General features: G+C 40.8%; 1 protein-coding gene across 13 annotated transcripts in view; it reads right to left on the bottom strand.

Moving 5' to 3' along the window:
- ADAM17 (ADAM metallopeptidase domain 17) overlaps positions 1-21,704 on the bottom strand; it is a 63,940-nt gene that overhangs the window by 15,299 nt on the left and 26,937 nt on the right. For 7 of the 13 annotated variants that reach the window (XM_078349978.1, XM_008981151.5, XM_035273277.3 and 4 more), the window contains 6 exons: positions 18,549-18,638; positions 16,483-16,596; positions 13,715-13,859; positions 13,514-13,602; positions 6,608-6,760; positions 1,866-2,065 (listed from right to left, as the gene is read on the bottom strand). In XM_078349978.1, the coding sequence (XP_078206104.1) occupies positions 1,866-2,065; positions 6,608-6,760; positions 13,514-13,602; positions 13,715-13,859; positions 16,483-16,596; positions 18,549-18,638 (791 nt within the window). Of the gene's footprint in view, positions 1-1,865; positions 2,066-6,607; positions 6,761-13,513; positions 13,603-13,714; positions 13,860-16,482; positions 16,602-17,678; positions 17,727-18,548; positions 18,639-21,704 lie in introns of those variants that run through there. The other 6 variants (XM_078349975.1, XM_035273279.3, XM_078349976.1 and 3 more) reach the window with 4 other exon arrangements.

Raw genomic sequence — 21,704 nt, 5'->3', positions numbered from 1 at the left:
GCACTTTGGGAGGCTGAGGTGGGTGGATCACCTGAGGTCAGGAGTTCAAGACCACCCTGGCCAACATGGTGAAACCCCGTCTCTACTAAAAATACAAAAATTAGCCAGGTGTGGTGGTGCACTTCTACAATCCCAGCTACTCAGGAGGCTGAGGCAGGAGAATCGCTTGAACCCAGGAGGCGGAGGTTGCAGTGAGCCAAGATCATGCCACTGCACTCCAGCCTGGGCAACAAGAACGAATCTGTCTCAGAAAGAAGAAAAAAAGACAAGATGGGGCCACAAGTAGACAGTAGGCAGCCAGAATTCTACTCCCCCTTAGTATTTACAGTGTCAATATGCACGGTAACCAGTTAAATCTCCAGAAACTGAAGTTTAACCCTTTGGCTTCTAAGCCAGGCACTGGTCTGAAAAAGTAGGTAACATTTTCTTTTCTTTTTTTTGAGACAGAGTCTCGTTCTGTTGCCCAGGCTGGAGTTCAGTGGCATGATCTTGGCTCACTGCAACCTCCGCCTCCCGGGTTCAAGCGATTCTACCACCTCAGCCTTCTGAGTAGCTGGGATCACAGGCGCGCACCACCACACCTGGCTAGTTTTTGTATTTTTAGTAAAGATAGGGTTTTACCATATTGGTCAGGCTGGTCTCAAACTCCTGACCTCAGGTGATCCACCCACCTTGGCTTCCCAAAGTGCTGAGATTAGAGGCATGAGCCACCGAATCCAGCCAAAAGTAGGTAACCTTCTCACTGGTAACCTTCCTCCACACTACTCCAGTGTATAGATTCATGATAACATTCATATCCCAAGACTGTCATTTTTATTGCTTCCAAAATTTTGCTATTAGGATGTAGCCATAAAAACCTTGTTAAATCTTATACATCTCTGTTTCCTTAAAAGATTCTTTGGGCAGCCAGGCACAGTGGCTCACACCTGTAATACCAGCACTTTGGGAGGCTGAGGTGGGGGATCACAAGGTCAGGAGTTCAAGACCAGCCTGGCCAACATGGTGAAACCACCTCTCTACTAAAAATACAAAAATTAGCTGGGTATGGTGGTGTGTGCCTGTAATCCCAGCTACTAGGGGGAGGCTGAGGCAGGAGAATGGCTTGAATTCAGGAGACAGAGGTTGCAGTGAGCCAAGATTGCACCATTGCACTCCAGCCTGGGTGATAGAACAAGACTCTGTCTCAAAAAAAAGTATTTGGGGCAGGCATGGTGGCTCACACCTAGAATCTCCATACTTTAGGAGGCCGAGAAGAGTAGATCAATGAGTCCAGGACTTTACCACCAGCTTGGGCAACATGGCAAAACCGAATCTCTACAAAAATTACAAAAATTAGTCAGTCCTGTGTCCTATCTACCTGGGAGGCTGATGTAGATGGACTGATTAAGCCTGGGAAGTTGAGGCTACACTGAGCTATTATCGTGCCACTGCACTCCATCCTGAGCAACAGAGACTGTCTCAAAAAACTAATAATAATAAAGATGATTTTAACTATAGGACTGCTAAATCAAGGAGCATGCATGATCAAGGATTTTGTTAAATAATGTCACACTGCTTTCCAGAAAGCTTCTTTTGTTTTTGTTTTTAAAGAGACAGTGTCACACTATGCTGCCCAGGCTGTTCTCAAACTCCTGGGCTCAAGCAATTCTCCCACCTCAGCCTCCCAAAGTGCTGAGACGATAGGAGGCAGCCACTGCGCCTGGCCCAGAAAGCATTTTCTGGCTCTGTAGGGCAAAAGAGGTAAATGTGAGCACACACACACACCCCTTTCAGTTGAGTCTAAAGCCCCTGCAAGTTCAGTCTTCTATTATTTTGGACATCTTGCTATACCAACTTCCCAGAATCACTGTGGAAAGATTCCTCACCTGCACTGGACACCTTGCTTCAACATGCAGTCACTGTTGCAGCAGGTGTCACTGTTCAGGTACATGATGCCAGGATCGCACTCTTCTCCTTCATCCACCCTCGAGTTCCCACACACCTTATTGCTGCGTTCTTGAAAACACTCCTGGGCCTTACTTTCGATGGTCTTATAAATTGATTGTTTACTGCAGTTTGAAAACATCTTGAGAGAAAAGAGACAATAAGGACCCAAAATAACATCGTAAAAATGTATTCCTATGCAATCTTTGTGCATATTCTCTAGAGACAAACTCTTAATGTAAAATCATCATCAGAGCCACCCTGAAGTTATGGCCATCACAGTCCCCTCCAAAGGCCACAGACATAGAACTGAGAACCTCCCTGTGTAGAATGCTAAACAGCTGCTGTGAACTTGGTTAAGGATCTAAAATTCTTCATATGAAGGTAAGCAAGCTATACAAATACTAAGGCCAAACATCCCAGCCATAGCCCTCTTGAAGACAAGCAGTCTAGCACAAGAGCTTGTAGTTCCGTCAGACTTGAAATCTCCCCATCTCAGGCATTCCACTCATGCAGTGACATAAAAACTAGGCACAGAGGTTACTGTCGTCCCAGACAAAACAGTTCAGAAATGCAGAAGAAGGGGTTTCTTCTCCTTCCCTGGCTACTTATATGGATGATCCAGGTTTAAGGTGTTTAAATATTTGAGCTTAGTAATAGGCACTATAGTGAACATTTTACATAAATTAAATCCCAAATTGTTACCTAAACATTTTCATCGACCAGCCAAAATTAAGTTTCTGAGTTTTTCCACAGTTGACCAGTGTCTCAAAAAAAGTCTCTACACTAGCTTCCCACCCTGGAGTACAGAACCACTGGGATAGCTCCCTTTTAAGTCCGAGGGTTTTACCAGTAGCTCTAAAACGGAAGTCATTTTCCAGACCTCCTGAGTGTGGAAAAAGGATAAAGAGGCTTAGGGAAAACTGAGTGTAGTTACTTCTTAGGGGAGGGTCTCCAAAGTGTTCTGCAGATGCCAAAATGGCTTCACTTTCACCCCAGATAACAATCATGTAACCCCTGAGAGCCAAGAGTATGAGACCCTTCAAAGATGCCTATAATTACTGAATCAGACGCCAAAGGAGTTACTTCCAGAAAGACAGCAAACACCTCATTTTACACAGAAATACTAACTGCCTTTTTAAAAACATCTTAAAAATCTGTTTTTACAGTACAGATGTCTAAGGGATCTGGTTATTCTAATCTGGGCCTCGAGCAGTTGGCATTTTGATGGGTTCATTCATCAGCATCATGTATCTCTGGGCTCCATTTTATCAGGTTAAAATGGAGTTAAAATCCACAGTGAACAGATAAGAAGACCTCTTCACTGATTTGTCAGAGTTACAACTCCCAAGCAGGTGGAGAGCACTAAGGAAAAAAGGACTAATTCTCAACTCTGGCTTTCTGCCTACACATCCCTGAAGACCTGGTGGCTTCTGTTTGTATCCTTGTCATAAGACCTCCTGTTCCCTCCAGTAAACCTTCCTAAGAAGTTACAATCTCAAAGGTCCTACATTCCTTTTCACTAATGTCATCTGTCCACAGTGAAGTCCACGCATGGCACACTGCTTTTCATAGGACTGTCTAGTAGAGAGTGACAGGTTCTGTCTTTCTAGGTCAAGGAACTAGTTTATTTTTGTCTTGCATCCCTTTTCATCTAGTTAAAAATACATTTAATGAGAACTTCATTTAAGACATAGGCCGGGCACAGTGGCTCACACCTGTAAACCCAGCACTTTGGGAGGCTCAGGCAGGTGGATCACCTGAGATCAGGAGTTCAATACCAGCCTGGCCAACGTGGTGAAACCCCATCCTACTAGAAATATAAAAATTAGCCAGGCATTGTGGCGTGTGCCTGTAACCCCAGCTACTTAGGAGATGGAGGCACAAAGTCGCTTGAACCTGGGAGGCAGAGGTTGCAGTGAGCCGAGATCATGCCAGTACACTCCAGCCTGGGCAACAGGGACTGCATCTCAAAAAATAATAATAATAAATAATAAAACATAGAGGACGCACATTGTCTTCTTACAAGAGGATTCAAACTAGAAAAACACAGGCTAAATATGATGTGCTCAGGACAAAATAAATAAATAGTTCTTCATTGATATAGACTGGCAGCTCCAGAAAAAAACAGTTCTACCAAGGACCCTTTCTCATTAGCAGGTTCTTTTCTTCTTTTTTCTTTTTTTGAGACAAAGTCTCACTCTGTCATCCAGGCTGGAGTGCAGTGGCACAACCTTGGCTCACTGCACCTCAAACTCCCTGGCTTCCTCCTGCCTTGGCCTCCCGAGTAGCTGGGACTATAAGCATGTGCTTTTATGTCTGGCTAATTTTTGTATTTTCTGTAAAGATGAGGTTTCACATGTTGCCCAGGCTGATCTTGAACTCCTGGGCTCAAGTGATCTGCCCACCTTGGCCTCTCAAAGTGCTGGGATTACAGGTGTGAGCCACCATGCCCAGCCTCAATGGCAAGTTCTTACAAGGGTGTTTTGAAGAGACCCAGAACTCGCGGCAGGAAAAGTTAGCAACACGCATGTCCACTCCGGCAGTCTGCAAAGTAAAACATTTCCATCCAAAGTTGTGATACTATCCTCATAACCAAGGAGCATATGACCTATTACCTAGAGAAATAGTATGCAATATGGTAGCCACCAACCATATGTGACTACTTAAATTGTTCCTAGTCACATATTTTACACTTTCAATTACAGCAATATTCAAACATCTATGAAGTAGACAGGATGGTATCATGAATGTCCCCATGCCCCTCACCAGCTTCGACAATGATCAGCTTATGGCTTCACAGCTCCTCTATATCTGCACTACTTTTCCTCTGCTCTCACACTGGTGTTTTTGTTTGTTGGCTTATTACAACTTTATTAAGACATTTCACATATCACAAAATTCACCCATTTCAGGTACACAATTCTGTGATTTCTAATAACTTTACCAAGTGTTGAAACCATTGCCATAAGTCAGTTTTAGGACACCACCGTCCTTCCAGTAATGTCACTCATGTCCTTTTCAAAACTAATGCCCATTCCTACCTCCCATCACAGGCAAACATTACTAAAATTTAAATAAAATAGAATTTAAAATTCAGTTCCTTGGTTTCTAGCCACATTTCAATTGCTCCACTGGGCTAGTGGCTACTATACAGGGCAGAGCAGATGCATAATATCCCCCACCCCACAGCAGAAAGTTCTATTGGACAACACTGAACTAGAGCGATCATGATTCAAAATGCAAGACTTAGACTGGGTGCAGTGACTCGTGCCTGTAATCCCAGCACTTTGGGAGGCCAAGGCGGGAGGATCACAAGGTCAGGAGTTTAAGACCAGCCTGACCCAATATGGTGAAACTCCATCTCTACTAAAAAATACAAAAATTAGCAGGGCCTGGTGGCACACGCCTGCAGTCCCAGCTACTTGGGAGGCTGAGGCAGGAGAATCCCTGGAATCCAAGAAGCAGAGGTTCCCATGAGCCGAGATCACGCCACTGCACTCCAGCCTGGGTGACAGAGTGAGATTCTGTCTCAAAAAAAAAAAAAAGAAATGCAGAGACTTTAAAAAGAGAAGGAAAATTCAACAGTTTGACAAGTTGGAAGAGTAGACAAAAAGGGATAGAAAAATGTTTCTCAGGCACAAGTTGACAAGCAGAATAAAAATAAAACATAACATGCAAAATAACAGGAAGGAACTGTTTACACATAACAGCCAAAGAAAATGAGATGCAGAAAATATACATAAAAAGGTAAAGAAAATGAGATGCAATAATCAAAGATCACTAAAAAAACAGGAGGAAGAGATGTCAGAGCCAGGGAAATGCAGAAGTAATCCTTCCCTCTAGGTCCAGGGCAGGCTTGTACATTAGCCCAGAGTCTGGCTCAAAACAGGAGTCAGGACAAATACTTCACAATCTTTTGTGATTAGAATCAGACTCCTTTAAGCCCTCCCCACCAGTGCTCTTTAACTCGGCAGCTCAACTATTGTTTTCCTCACATTGCTTTATGCTGTTTGACTTCAAACAAAATGAAAGAACCAGATATTTATTAACAAAACTTTTCGTTCAGACTCTAAGAGTTAGTCACAGCACTCTTAAAGTCTCTGAAAGTGTTTTACAATATCCCAAATCAACTAGTATACTCCATCAGAAACCCTCAATAGTAAATGATTCAATTAATTACTCAACAAATATTTATTACATGCCAGGTACTCCAAGTAGGTACTGGAGGTACAGATGTGAACAAGACAGACAAGGGCCTTTCTCCCATGAGGCTTGTAGTCAGGCAAACTATGTATTTTATTGTGAAAGTTAATAAAAACATGTAAATTGTACAACAGAGTTAAAACGAATGACAACTATGAGAAATTTTTAACCTAAAGCCTGAGCCTACCAGACCCTGAAATCCAGAACTCCAACAAAAGCCAGTATTATTAATAATTTTTCCTAGAACTCAAATCTACACCATTAATCTTGACAATAAAATCCAAATGACAGTTTTAACCAGATTTACATGGACCATGCTTCACCCCAAAACACACAGCCACGTTTCAAGGCACTTTGTAATTTGCAGATCCATCCCTAGGTGAACACCTAGGAATGGAATGGGTTTCTGAGATCTCATTATGATCATTATACACAACCTCTTTACTAACCACATACAAAATTCTCAATACACACATACCTTATTGTTCTCGTGATCGCCACTCACAGCTATGGGAAACATGACATATTTTCCTCCCTGGTCCTCATTCGGGGCACATTCTGCTAGACCATCTGGATCATGTTCTGCTCCAAAATTGTGTCCCAATTCATGAGTTGTAACCAGGTCAGCTTCCTTAAGGATCATGCAAAGAAAACACTATTTCTCAATATCCAACCATCACCTTCTTCTGCCAGCTGGGCCTATGCTGTCTTAAATAAAGCCTTATAATCAGATCAACAAGAAAATAAGAACTGCATGCTTATAATCCCAGAACTTTAGGAGGCTTAGATGGGAGGATTACTTGACTCTAGGAGTTCAAGCCCAGCCTGAGCAACATAGGGAGACCCCATCTCTACAGAAGTAATAAAAATATTAGCCAGGCATGGTGGTACACACTTATGGTCCCAGCTACTTGGGAGGCTGAGGTGAGAGGATCACTTACACCTGGGAGGCCGAGACTACAGTAATCTATGATCACACCACTGCACTCCAGCCTGGGTGACAGAATAAGACTTTGTCTCAAAAATGAGTAACAACCGGACTATGATTTCTTCTACCAATTATAGGAATTTAATAGAATAACTAGGATTCTATTTGATACTATCAAATAGTATTATTAGTAACTTAAATCAATTTAAGAAAATATAATTTATAAGATATACCGGAACATTCGTAACAAAACATCAAACCTTGGCCATTCTAACCACACACAATCTGGTGCTGATAAATTCAATAGCTAACTGTAGTTAACTGTCAAGCCTCTTCACATGCCCCTCAGCCCAGTCACACCCCTATTAAAACCTAAAGCATCATCCAATCAGAGGATGAATCAATCAAGTTAAAAAAAAAAAAAGAAAAAAAGAAAAGAAAAACCTAAAGCATCTCAGCAGAAAGGAAAAAAAAGCAAGGGGTAAAAAAAATAACATGGCCAGGCATAGTGGCTCACGCTTGTAATCCCAGCACTTTGGGAGGGCAAGGCGGTTGGATCACCTGCAGTCAGGAGTTCGAGACCAGCCTGGCCAACATTGTGAAACCCCATCTCTACTAAAAATACAAAAAATTAGCCTGGTGTGATGGTGGGTGCCTATAATCCCAGCTACTCGGGAGGTAGGAGAATTGCTTGAACCCAGGAGGTGGAGATTACAGTGAGCTGAGATCATGCCATTGCACTCCAGCCTAGGCAACAAGAAAGAAACTCCATCTCAAAAAAAAAAAAAAAATCCACAATAAACAAAGAAAATCAACACAACTGAGGAATAACAAAACAATGTTTTATTTTCTCAATGACTGAATTCATGTCTAATAACAATCTTAATGACCTAGAGGACTTGGTTTATTTAGAATCCAGTTGCAGGGCTGCACTTAATCTATCAGATTATCAGATGATTTCTATATGAATAATAATAAATTTTACCAACGAAGCTAAATTGTCTTCCATATTAATCTGAATACAATAAGAATATCAAACTGAAAAGCTGGGCGCAGTGACTCACACCTGTAATTCCAGCACTTTTGGGAAGCCAAGGCCAGGGGATCACTTGAGGTCAGTTCAAGACCAACCTGGCTAACATGGTGAAACCCTATCTTTATTAAAAATACAAAAATTAGCCAGGCATTGTGGTGGGCACCTGTAATCCCAGCTACTTGGGAGGCTGAGGTGGGAGAATTGCTTGAACCTGGGAGGCAGAGGTTGCCGTTAGCTGAGATAGGCCACTGAACCCCATTCTGGGCAACACAGTAAGAGTCTGCCTTTTAAAAAAAAAAAAAAAAGAATATTAAAATTCCTGATTTCTTTTTTCCTAAGGGAGGAAAAAAATCACGCCGTGGAACCTAAAAAAATAGTATTTTGCAAGTTATTTTTCTATACAAGAAGTCTTCCACATGTTCATATTAAAACCATAGTGGGTGAAAAAAACTTAAATTTTTAGCAAAAGCACTCAAATCCCAAAGGTATAATGTGTAGAAATATCTCCTAACTGCTTTGGGAAAATTCATTAGTGGATTTGCTAACGACTCTGAAAATATCTCAAAAACTTCTAATCAAATTTCTTTTTTATGTGTTTTTTAAGAAAAAAATTCCAGAAGACCAAAGAAAATATGTCATGAAATCAAACTATTAAGAAGTTGTGACTCCAAAAAAGTAAAGGAGCATGAGCTATTACGTACACATATGTATGTTTCTGTCCATGATTTCTGGCTTATAACCCTCCATAAGTCCTGGTTAGTCTTCTGCTAATGTTGGGTGCTTTAGGGCTCAGAAGCAGTCCTCAGGAAACAGAATCTCTTTCTCCGACCTTCTCCTGTCCTCCTTTTACCTGTTCCAAGGCAGGACTCTAATCTGATTGTGGGTCTGAAGACCCTCATTCTCATTGTGGAGGGGGTCCTGCCCATTACTGTGTAAGAAGGAAAGCTGCAGAGAGGTCAAGGAGAATCTGGACAGGCCTTGGAGGTTTCCCCCATTAAGTCTATTAGTATGAGAACATACCCATTTTGTCCAATTACATTTCTACACGGTTGTCGTTCATGCTTATGTAAGGAAGCCTCCAAAAAGTCCCAAAGGACAGGATTCAGAGATCTTCCAAAGAGCATTCTGAATATGTGGAGGTTGACAAGAAGGTGCAGAACTCATTCACGTGCCAGGAGGGAGGCACATCCCAACTCCACAGGGACAGAAGCTTCTGTACTTGGGACCCTTCCAGACCTTGCCCTATGTAGCTCTTAATTTGGCTATTTCTTTGTATCCTTTCTTTTTTTTTCAGTTTTTTATTTTTTGGTGCAAAATCTCCCTCTGTTGCCCAGGCTAGAGTGCAGTGGTGCAATTTCAGCTCACTGCAATCTCCACCTCCCAGGTTCAAGTGATTTTCCTGCCTCAGCCTCCTGAGTAGCTGGGATTACAGGCAGGCACCACCACACCTGGCTAATTTTTGTATTTTCAGTAGAGACAGGGATGCACCATGGTGGCCAGGCTGGTCTCAAACTCCTGACTTCAAGTGATCTACCCACCTCGGCCTCCCAAAGTGCTGGAATTACAGGCGTGAGCCACCATGCCCCATTTCTTTGTATCCTTTAAAATACCCTACGTAATAAACCCGTAAATGTAAGTTAAGTATTTCCTTGAGTTATGTGAGCCACTTGAGCAAATTAATCGGATCCAAAGAGGAGGTGGCAGAAACTCCAACTTGACGCCAGAAATTCTGGAGGCTCAGACTCGTAACTGGTGGGGAGGAGGAAACAGTCAGTCTTGTGGGACTGACCCTCAAGCTGTGAGATCTGACACTATTTCTGGGTGCATAGTGTTTGAATTGCATTGGAGGACACCTAGCTGATGTCTACTGTTTGACGTGTGGGGTTTTGGTCTGGTCACAGAAGTCTTCTGTGTTGATCATGATTGTTTTGATGTGAGAACAGAGGAAAAACACAGTTTGAGAGATGATTTTTTTTTCCTAAAACAAAGTACAATAAGAAAAATAAATTTAGAAATTAAAAGGTTCCCAAAAACTAATCTTTTTTTTCCTCATACCACTTTACATTTGTTTTTGTTTTTGCTTTTTGCTTTGAGATAGGGTCTCACAAAGTTGCTCAGGCTGGAATGCAGTAGGTATTCACAGATGTAATTATCATACAACAGCCTCTAACTCTTGGCCTCAAGTGATCCTCCCACTTCAGCTTCCTGAGTAGCTGGGACTATAAGCTCTTGCCACCAGCTGTGGCTGTTTTTAAATCACCCGAAGTCCAGAGTTTATGTTAGGGTTCACACTTGTGTTGTATATTCTATGTGTTTCAACAAATGCATAATGTCCTATACTGACAAGGTTATCATACAGAGTAGTTTCCCGCCCTCCACCTATTCATCCCTCCTTCCTCCAACGCCTAGCAATCACTGATCATTTTATAGCTTGATAGTTTTTTGACTTTTCCAAAATGTCATATATTTAGAATCACATAGTATGTAGCCTTTCAGATTGGCTTATTTCACTTAGTAGTATGCTTTTAAGGTTCTTCTATGTCTTTTCATGTCTTGATAGCTTTTTTTTTTCTCATTGAATGGATGTGCCAGTTTATCCATTCACCATCTGAAGGATATCTTAGTTGTCTCCAAGTTTTGTCAATTATGAATTAAGCTGCCATAAACATTCTTATGGCCAGGTGCGGTGGCTCACAACTGTAATCCCACCACTTTGGGACATCAAGGCAGGCAGATCACCTGAGGTCAGGAGTTTGAGACCAGCCTGGCCAACATGGTGAAGCCCTGTCTCTGCTAAAAATAAAAAAATTAGCCAGGCGTGGTGATGCATGCCTATAATCCCACCTACTTGGGAGGCTGAGACAGGAGAATTGCTTAAACCCAGGAGGCCGAGGAGGCAGTGAGCCAAGATCATGCCATTGCACTCCCGCCTGGGTGACAAGAATAAACTACATCTCAAAAAAAAAAAAGAGAGAGAGAGAGAAAGAAACTGCCAAACTGTCTTCCAAAGTGACTGCTCCATTTTGTATTCCCACCAGCAATTAATGAAGAATTTCTGTTGCTCTACAGCCTTGTTGGAATTGTGTTACCTGTGTTTGGGATTTTAGCCACTCTAATAGGCTACCAGTAATAGCTCATTCTTGTTGGGTTTCTTAAAACGTTTTTTACAGAGACAGGGTCTCACTAATGTTGCCCAGGCTGATCTCAAACTCCTGGGCTCAAGCAATCCTCCCACCTCAGCCTCCTGAGCAGCTGGGACTACAGGCATGTACCCCTGCACCCAGCTTCATTGTTAATTTGCAATTTCCTAACGACATATGACACTGAGCATCTTTTCATATAATTCTCTGCTATCTGAACATCTTTGAAGGTATTTGTTCTGCTCTTTTGTCTAGTTTTAAATTGGGTTGTTCATTTTCTTATTGTTGAGTTTTAAGAGTTCTTTATACATTTGGAAATTTAAATTGTTTTTTTTTTTTTTAGTTTTGTAGAGACAGGGTCTACAGTCTTGCCCAGGTTAGTTTCAAACTCCTGGGCTCAAGTGATTCTCTTGCCTTGGCCTCCCAAAGTGCTGGAATTATAGGAATGAGCCATCATGACTGGCCTCTTTGTATATTTCAGATAGCAGTATTTTCTCAAATGAGTCTTTTGCAAATATTTCCGGTACCCTACCCCAAGTATAAACATAGACCAAGTATAACATCATAGTCAAAATATCAGTATACCAGCCAGCACTTTGGGAAGCCAAGGTGGGTAGATCACTGGAGGTCAGTGGTTCATGAGACCAGCCTGGCCAACATGGTGAAACCCTGTCTCTACTTAAAAAAAATACAAAAATTAGCTAGTGTGCTGGCAGGCACCTGTAATCCCAACTACTTGGGAGGCTGAGGCAGAAGAATTGCTTTAACTAGGGAGGCAGAGGTTACAGTGAGCCAAGAAGGTGCTACAGCACTCCAGTCTGGGCCACAGAGCAAGACTGTCTCAAAAACAATAAAAATTAAAAATCGGTGTATCAGATCCTAATATTCCCTACCAATATGTACTCTCCCCTTCTTTCTTACTTAATAAGCCCTAATTTTGCTCAGGGCAGCAATATACTCAGCTAATATAGCCACCTTTCCACATTCCATAGAGGGAAACGGCAGCCATGTGACCTAGTGCTGTCCAGTAAGATGTAAACAAAAGCCAGGATGGGGATTCCAGAGAAGCTTTTTAGAAGGGCCAGATTAGGCTAGCCATGTTCTCTATCTCCTCCTTTCTCCAGCACAGAACAGAGCCATCTTACAATCGTGAGGTGACATACATGAGAACAAAGGCCTCCTGCTCATTCTTGAGTCCCTGAGGGCACCTCAGTTGCTGTACCACACAGAAAATACTATCCCTGAACTTCTTGTTGACTGAGACAAATAAACCCCTTATATAAACCACTGCTTATTTAATTTTCTGTTATTTGTAGTTAAACACATTTTAACAGACAGAGCTGGAGAAAAACAAAATCTTAAGACCTTCCAGAGAAAAAAACAGTTTGTATCATACAAAGATACGAACTCAAAATGACTTCTGACTCTTTAAAAGCAATATGCACCAAAGACCATAAAGAACATGAGAATTAAGAATATACTCAGCCAAAACAATCAATCAGACTTAAGAGTGGAATAAAGACATTTTCAGATATGTGAAATCCCAACAACTTGCAGGTCATGTACCTTTTCTTAGGAAGTTCCTGCAAGCTACACTACACCAAAATGATGGCGTGAAAAAGAGGGAGACCATGGGGTTCTGGAAATAAGAAGGTGTGGGATGCCTTGAATGACAGCTGCACCACAGGACTAGGAGACAGGGAGCTCTAAGAGGAGCTGCAAGTCAAAGGGCTCCAGGAAGGAGGGGCTCTAGAAAAGCAGCAGCCCTTACATGTTACAAAAGAAGGCTGACAGGCCATTTTTATTTTCTTATTTATACTTTTTCATATATCCCACAAAAATACATAAATTTTATTTAGGCAGAAATAAAAAAGCAGTATATATTACATTTTTTAAAAAATACCTACATGGCCAGGAGCAGGGGCTCACGCCTGTAATCCCAGCACTTCAGGAGGCCAAGGCAGGCAGATCATGAGGTCAGGAGTTTGAGACCATCCTAGCCAACATAGTGAAACCCCATCTCTACTAAAAATACAAAAATTAGCCGAGCGTGGTGGTGCACACCTGTAATCCTAGCTACTCAGGCAGCTAAGGCAGGAGAATGACTTGAACCTGGGAGGCAGAGGTTGCAGTGAGCCGAGATCACGCCACTGCCCTTCAGTCTGGGAGATAGAGCAAGACTGTCTCGGGGGAAAAAAAAAAAAAAACTACATAAATATATAACCAAGGTTCTACTACAATAAACTCTAACACTATCTTTTTAAAAATAAAAGAACGTACCTTTGTAAGGATGGTTTTACCATAATTCTTTGTGCTGGTCAAACCACTATTCAAATAGATATTTTTCTTCCCAGTTGGGCTATAATAAGCTAAAGTCAAAAGGAAACAGAGATAAACTGCTTATTAAATACAGAATTATAATATAATCCAATCAGTGTATAATCCCAGCATCATATTCACACAAGAAAAGAAAAAACTTACCTTTTGGACAAACGCCTCCATGGCTGTTTGCTCTGGGAGAGCCAACATATGCTAATCCAAGAGTTCCCATATCAAAATCTTGGTATGTGAAAAGGTGTGCCAAGCAAACTTTAGATGCTTCCTCAGCTATATCAAAGCTGAATTGCTTTGAAAGACAAAAAAAAAAAAAAAAAAAAAAAAAAGCATTCTTAATTTGATTAACCATTGCCTCAAACTAAAAGATGTAATCTAAATCAACTAAACATTCCAGAACAGAACCATGATGGCTCGAAGCTCAGCACCAGCAATCACAACCTCGTGCAGTGCGTTGCCCTTTCCCTGAAGTGCTCCTCCACCTGCACAGGTGAGAGGCAGACATTGTCATCTGGAAAGGGGCACAAAAGGGAAGAGCCCAGAAGCTTGTTCCAGCTGTTCAGAACTAACTCACTGCTCCTCTGAGGGCTGTTCTGAAAACATACAGCCCAGCACTAGAGATGCTCCAATTCGACAAAGGGACCGCAGCACCCCAGACCAAAACAGATCCCTCTCAAATATTTCAAGGATTCAATTCGTTTCATAGAAATTTTAATTTTAAACCTTTTTGAGCTTAATATAGTCATTTATATAAATATACACCTACAGAAAAGCATATATACTCAGTTTTATGTTACTAAAATAAATATTTTAAGTCCATTTAAATCAGCACTGCAGGTTTGAGAAGATTTTTTTTCTTAATTTAAAAGGGCTTCATACATTACTTTAAAAACCTCTACCATAATCGTCCAGGGTCTCCAAGTTTAAAAATATTGATTTTTTGGGTTTTATTAATTATTATTCTTTGTTTGAAATAGGGTCTTGCTGTGTCACCCAGGATGGAGTGCAGTGGTACAATCACGGCTCACAGCAGCCTCGACCTACCAGAAGTAAACCTCCCACCTCAGCCTCCCAAGCAGCTGGTACCAAAGGCATGCGTCACCATGCCCAGCTAATTTTTGTATTTTTTGTACACCATGTTGCCCAAGCTAGTCTTGAACTCCTGGGCTCAAGTGATCCACCAGCCTCAGCCTCCCAAAGTGCTGGGATTACAGGCATGAACCACCATGCCTGGCCAAAACCCTCAATTTTTAAAATGCTTTAAATGAGAGGCCAGAGAGCCCTGTATGAGGAATGAAGTGTGGCTGCATGGGGATTCTGGTAGTTCTGTGGTAAAAGAGTAAGGCTTCTAAGAATATTCTAGGAGCCTTAGGGAAGAAAATTGGAGAGGAGCACCTGTCAACACAAGTCATTCTTTTTGGTTCCTCCCCTGCCATGGGCTGTCTGGAGGTTCACAGAAAAGCAGACAGATGCAGTGGTTCAGCTGTTCTAGGAGTCAGGAGATCTGTGCTCAATTTGACCTCTGCCATGCCATTACCAGTCGTATGACTAACCAGAAAAGTCATTTGATCTTTCTGTTACTGGCTGAATTGTGCCACTCCAAAATTCAAATGTTGAAGTCCTAACCCTCAACAGTACCCCAGAATGTGATTGTATTTGGAAACAGGGCCCTTAAGGAGGTAATTAAGTTAAAATGAGGTCATATGGGTGGGCCTTAATCCAATATGGCTGGTGTCCTGATACGGAGATCAGAACATAAACACACACTGAGGGAAGGACCATGTGAGAACACAGGGAGAAGACAGCATCTATACCCCAAGAAGAGTGGCCTCAGAAGAAATCAACCCTGCCAGCTGGACTTCCAGCTTCCAGAACTGTGAGAAACCAAATCTCTGTTGTTGCAGTGCCTCAGCCTGTGCTGCTCTGTCATGGCAGCTGGAATAAACAATCACACTTGCTGAGCCTCTTCACAACAATGATGCTGTCTCAATCAACCTCTCAGGCTGCTCAGCAGATCAAATTAGACAAGGTGTGAATGAGTACCACACAGGTGCTGCACATTATGCCTCTCCACCTGGATGAAGAGTTATAACATCCTTTAATTCTATTCAAGCTTTGAAAACTTGATTTCAGCCTCACGAGACCCTAAACAGAGAATCCAGATGAGCCACACCATACCTGGACCAGCCCATGCAAACTACGAGACAAGTAAGTTCTGTTCTAAGTTGCTCAACTTGTGATAATTTGTTAAAGCAACAACAGGAAACTAATACCCTTACCAACATATTAAAAGATAAAAACTATCGCTTCATAGAAGGTCATGCTACACCAAAGTAATAGCACACACAAAATCAAGACAGTGGAATCATGTGGCAGTATCCTGTTACATGGCAAGACTCCAAATGACATAAAATGACTAAGTTAGCCATCTTAGATTCATCATCAGAATAAAAACAGAAATTGTTAATTCCTATAGAGAACTTTCAGATCTCCAAGCTATATGTCTACTGTCCAATACATGTTCATAACCTGTTTGATAATTACTGCCCTAAAGGATAAATTGATAAGCTTCAGAGAGACCTGAACTAAGTGTGCAGAACTAACAAAACAGTGTGCAAAAACTCTATATATTGAGTACCCATGTTATTTTCTAGAGGAGATCCACTGATTTCCTCATTAGATTCTCAAAGATATTAAGGTTAAGAAGCATTGCTTTATAGCGTTTTTCTTTCTCAGTGTTTTAGTTATTTATTGTCTGCCCTTCTACACAGGATGGGGTTACAGTTGGATCAGCAGGGGAGACTGCTTCTGGGTTTCCATCTTTTATAACATGATCCTTCATTAATGCACATACAATCCACGTATCAGAAATCACAAAGTGGTGTTAGCACCATATCCAGGATTTCACGACCTACCTCTAGCAACATCTTCACATCCCAAGCATCCTTTTCTTCATTTGGGTAACTTTTTGCCATATTGTAGTGCTTTTCACCAGGTTTTACCTCTTGTGGAGACTTGAGAATGCGAATCTACACTTAAAGAGATAATACACTTAGAACACTTCCAAAGTAAGTCAGAAGATTCTGAATACTGCATTATTTTATCTGTTCAAAAAAAGAATCATTCTAGAAAAAAAACATTTTAAAATCAAAATTCATAAATTCTTCAGTTCTAATATTCAATGTTTGAAACAGAGAAGCGTATGGTATGGAAAACATGTATGTCAATGAATTATTTATAATGATGTAAGTGTACTCCTAAATTTTCATATCCTCCATATTTATTCTGAAAAAATAAGAACCTGGGTTACAGGAGCCTAAAATATTTATTACAATATGTCGATAATTTAGGAAAGAATAACAAAATATATACCACTTTGTGCATCGAAGGAATAAAAGACTAAGAATAGAGGCTTCTCCTTATATGTGCATTTCAGACAAATTCATATTAAGCCTGCTAAGAAGAAAAAAAAAGTAATAAAAGCTCCCATTAGTGAGTTTGAGATTAAAAAAAAAAAAAGAGGGAAACCATGCCCAACTCAGAGTTTCCGTGTGTCTCTCCTTCCCTGCCTGCCTGCCTGCCTGCAGAGAAGGCTCATTCTGGTCTCCTCTGCCACTGTGTGGTAAGCTTACTGGGGTGGGCTCTGCAGTTTCAGTGTTGGGTGGTCAAAGTCAAATCTGAGATAGAACTACTTAGAAGGCTATCATGATGCACATCTACACCAATCCTCCAACCCATTCTTCATCAGATGTAAAGAAGTTCATGTTTTAATCTCCTATATTACTTCTGTATTCTTCAACTGGTTCCAAATGCCTAAAGCAAAAAGAAACTTAATTTACAGATTCCCTAAAACTCAAACATGATGCAGCTATTTATAATAAAACAAGCAAGGCAGCTTTAGATACACGAACACGAAATACTCTCCAACACACTGTGAAATGAAAAAGCAATGTGTATAAGTGTACCGCATAACACCATTGTGTCAAATACAGACATATACATATGCTATACATGCATACAACATCTCTAGAAAGATACATATGAAACTAGTGACATGAATGTCTTTGGGGAAAGGAACTGGTTTGACAATAAACAGGCTGCAGAGACTTACTTTTCACTGGCTTTTGTACTGTGTATTTGTTACCTATTCAAATAATAACTTAAAAAGAAAATGCAAAATAGTAAATGACAATGAAAAGGGAAAAAGAATTCTTAGTTTTAAACAAGTATTATCAAAGTTTAACATTTATAAACATGGTGAATGATTTCAAAAAAATTTTCTTTTAAAAAAACCTCTAAATTCTGTACTATAGAACTTATAAAAATATGGTTTACTACAAAAAGCCTGGAAAAATTGATATAACAATTTATGTAATTTACATATCAAAATGCCTCTCTGCCCAAAGCAATACCCCATGTTAGTATAGTCTTTTTAACTAGTCTTAGCAACTTGAAATAACTTTTACTATGAGCTGTTATTAAGATCACATTAATGTAACATTGCTAGACATACTCTAGTAACAGATTACAAGGAAATTAGGAGGAGATATTTGAGGGGAAAGAACCTAAAGGTTCTGAATATATAAATACTGCCTTGCAAAGGTACACAGTATTCTTTAGCAAATTCTTCTGACTAAAGAGTCAATGATAGGTGTCAGAGTATTAACTAAAGACCTAAGCATCATCAGAGGGGGAAAAAAACTACAGAGAATAAAAAGGCCATGAATTCAAAGAAGGAACAAAGCATAGCAGCATAAAAGGCTTTCTACCTAAAGAGAGACTAAGGACAGAATACTTCACAATCTAGAACTAATTAACATAAAAAATACTGCACAATTCATCAGAAAAAAATCACTGGCATTTGAGAATACTTATTTATAATTATTGTTAAGAACAAGTTTTTGGGTTTTGAATACAAGTGACAAATATTTACATCACATAACTTAAGAGAGTAATATAAGCCATATCTGTTGATAAATACCTGCTCAATCTGTATTCCGTAGCCTTTAAAACCCGCATTATCCCATGAAGTGTTCCGGTAGATGTCATCAACTCTGTCAATTAGCTCTATCTGTGAATATTTAAAAAAGAAAAAAATACATGATGTAGCTCTACCTCTCTTCGCAATGCAATATAAAATCTATGGGGGAAAAAAAATCTTACTTTAGAGAAAATGCCATTGCAAAAGTTTCTACTTTCACAAAAACTAGCATTAAGATGTTACTGTACAAGAGTATTCCCAGCCATTGGCCCCAAACTTAAAGTGCTGTTACCAGAATAAAACAATGGTACCGTTTAACCTAAATTTCAGTACTCAATTGCAAATGGAACCAAAATGACAACAGGCTTTTTTAAAAACTACCGTTCCAGCCACAATAAAAATAAAATTTTAAAGTCAATCAATATACCTGAAATACAGTTGACCCTTGAACAATATAGATTTGAACTTCAAGTGTCCACTTATATGTAGATTTCCTTGAGCCTCTGTCACCCAAGACAAAATGACCAACCCTTTCCTCTTCCTCCTCAGTCTACTCAACATGAAGATGACAATGATGAAGACCATTATCCACTTCCACTTAGTGAATAGTATATGTACTTCCTCTTAAGATTTTTTTTTTGTAACAGGGTGTTTTTTTGAGATAGGGTCTTGCTCTGTTACCAGGGGTGCAGTACAGCACCATGATCATAACTTATTATAGCCTTAATTTCTGGGCTCAAGTGATCCTCTCATCTTAGCCTCCTGAGTGACAGAAGGCTACAGGCACATACCACCATGCCCAGCTTTTTTTTTTTTTTTTTTGAGATGGGATCTTGCTTCGTTGCCCAGGCTGATCTCAAACTCCTGGCTTCAAGAGATCCTCCTGCCTTGGCCTCCCAAAGTGCTGGGGTAACAGGCATGAGCCACTGTGCAACTGGCCCCTGATAATTTTCATCATAACATTTTCCTTTCTCTAGCTTACTTGATTGTAAGAACACAGTAATAATACATATAAAAAACACATATTAATCAACTGTTATTTTATTGGTAAGGCTTTTGGTCAACAGTAGACTATTAGTAGTTAATTTTTTGGACAGTCAAAGTTATACAAGGGCCAGGCACAGTGGCTCATGCCTGTAATACCAACACTTTGGAAGGCTGAAGCAGGAGAAGTGCTTAAGCTCAGAAGTTCGAGATCATCCTGGGCAAGTCTCCATCTCTACTAAAAATCAAAAAGTTAGCCAGGAAGGATGGTGAACACTTGTTGTCGCAGCAACTCATGAGGCTGAGGTGGGAAGACTGCTTTGGCCTGGGCAACAGAGACTGCAGTGAGCTATGATTCCATCACTGCACTCCAGCCTGGGCAACAGAGACTGCAGTGAGCTATGATTTCATCACTGCACTCCAGCCTGGGCAACAAAGCCTTAAAAAAAAAAAGTTAATGAGGATTTTTGACTGCAGAAGGAAGGTCAGTCTTCTAACCCCCTGCACTGTTCCTGGGTCAACTGTATTCCCTTCTAAAAAGAATTCCATCTTCACTCTATCTCTTGGCAAGTACCTCAAATGCCTTCCCCAGAAACAAGTAAGAGGCTGTGACAGACAACTGCCAACTTTCATCCCAAAAAGTTCAGCACTGAGGAATGGGTAAGAAGACAGCCAGAAAGAACAAGGTTCATTTCAGCAATCCTTTTGTTCTCTGATTTGGGAAAACTGGAGAAGGAGGGACAGTATAGTTATGAAGGCAAATAACACAAGAAAGAATAAAATGCTAATTACCTATCTTTTTCTCAAAGAGAAAAATCCTACCATTCAAACACTGGGTTAATGAGGTTTGTTCAGCAACTGTGAAACAAGTTATGTCTAAGAAACTGTAAAAAACACAATTTTTAAGACTAGATCTCTCATTATATTCATATTTGTAGTGCAATGAACAAAGAAGTAAAATAAGAGGAACCCCTTAATACAAAACCCAGATTAAGAGAAAAGCTTTTATGTTTTTGAGACAGAGTCTTGCTCTTTCACAATCTCAGCTCACTGCAACCTCTACTTCCTGGGTTCAAGTGATTCTCCTGCCTCAGCCTCCCAAGTAGTTGGGACTATAGGCGCACACCACCACACCTGGCTAATTTTTTGTATTTTTAGTAGAGACGAGGTTTCACTGTGTTAGCCAGGATGGTCTCAATCTCCTGACCTCAAGATCCACCCACCTTGGCCTCCCAAAGTGCTGGGATTACAAGCGTAAGCTACCATGCCTGGCCAAGGGAAGCTCTTTTAAGTAAGAATCTCTCTTACTTAGAAATAAGAATCACAGTGACTCTTACTAGCCTCATAATAAATTCACTTGATATGGGGCTGGGCGCTGTGGCTCACAGCTGTAATTCTAGCTACTCATGAGTCTGAGGCAGGAGAATTGCTCAAACCCAGGAGGTGGGGGTTGCAGTGAGCTGAGATTGCGCAACTGCACTCCAGCCTGGGTGAGACTCTGTGTCAAAAAAAAAATTCATTTGACATGGAAGGGAAGGGAAAAAAGGATGAGGGAGAGTATGAATAAAATGAACAGAACAGGAAAAGCAAGGCGATGAGAAAGACATCTTTACTGCACCAGCCTCTTCTTGCTTCATGAACAGTTGCATTCTCCATTATTCTCTCAATAACAAACAACATTTTGGTCAATGCCACGTAATCATGACGAATGAGGTCACATTAGCAAAAAATGTCAACGAAAAATGATTCCCCTGACTTTTTAAAAGTCATAACAGTTCATGCTTAAAAATGTGGTATCATCACTTCTTAAATCTTTCCTTCACTTCTGTGTCCTAGAGTTAGTATGACCATAAAAGTCCCACCTATTTCAAGTGAAGTCCAATGATTAGTTCTTTAACATGACGAACAAAACTCACCTTCCTCTCTGAAATATACGTAAAAGCGGCCAGGCGCAGTGGCTCGAGCCTGTAATCCCAGCACTTTGGGAGGCCGAGGCGGGTGGATCACGAGGTCAAAAGATCGAGACCGTCCTGGTCAACATGGTGAAACCCCGTCTCTACTAAAAATACAAAAAATTAGCTGGGCATGGTGGCGCGTGCCTGTAGTCCCAGCTACTCAGGAGGCTGAGGCAGGAGAATTGCCTGAACCCAGGAGGCGGAGGTTGCGGTGAGC

The sequence above is a fragment of the Callithrix jacchus genome, chromosome 14 (genome assembly GCF_049354715.1).
Source record: "Callithrix jacchus isolate 240 chromosome 14, calJac240_pri, whole genome shotgun sequence".
In the NCBI taxonomy this organism is placed as follows: Eukaryota; Metazoa; Chordata; class Mammalia; order Primates; family Cebidae; genus Callithrix; species Callithrix jacchus.
This window is presented reverse-complemented; position numbering and strand designations above follow the sequence as displayed.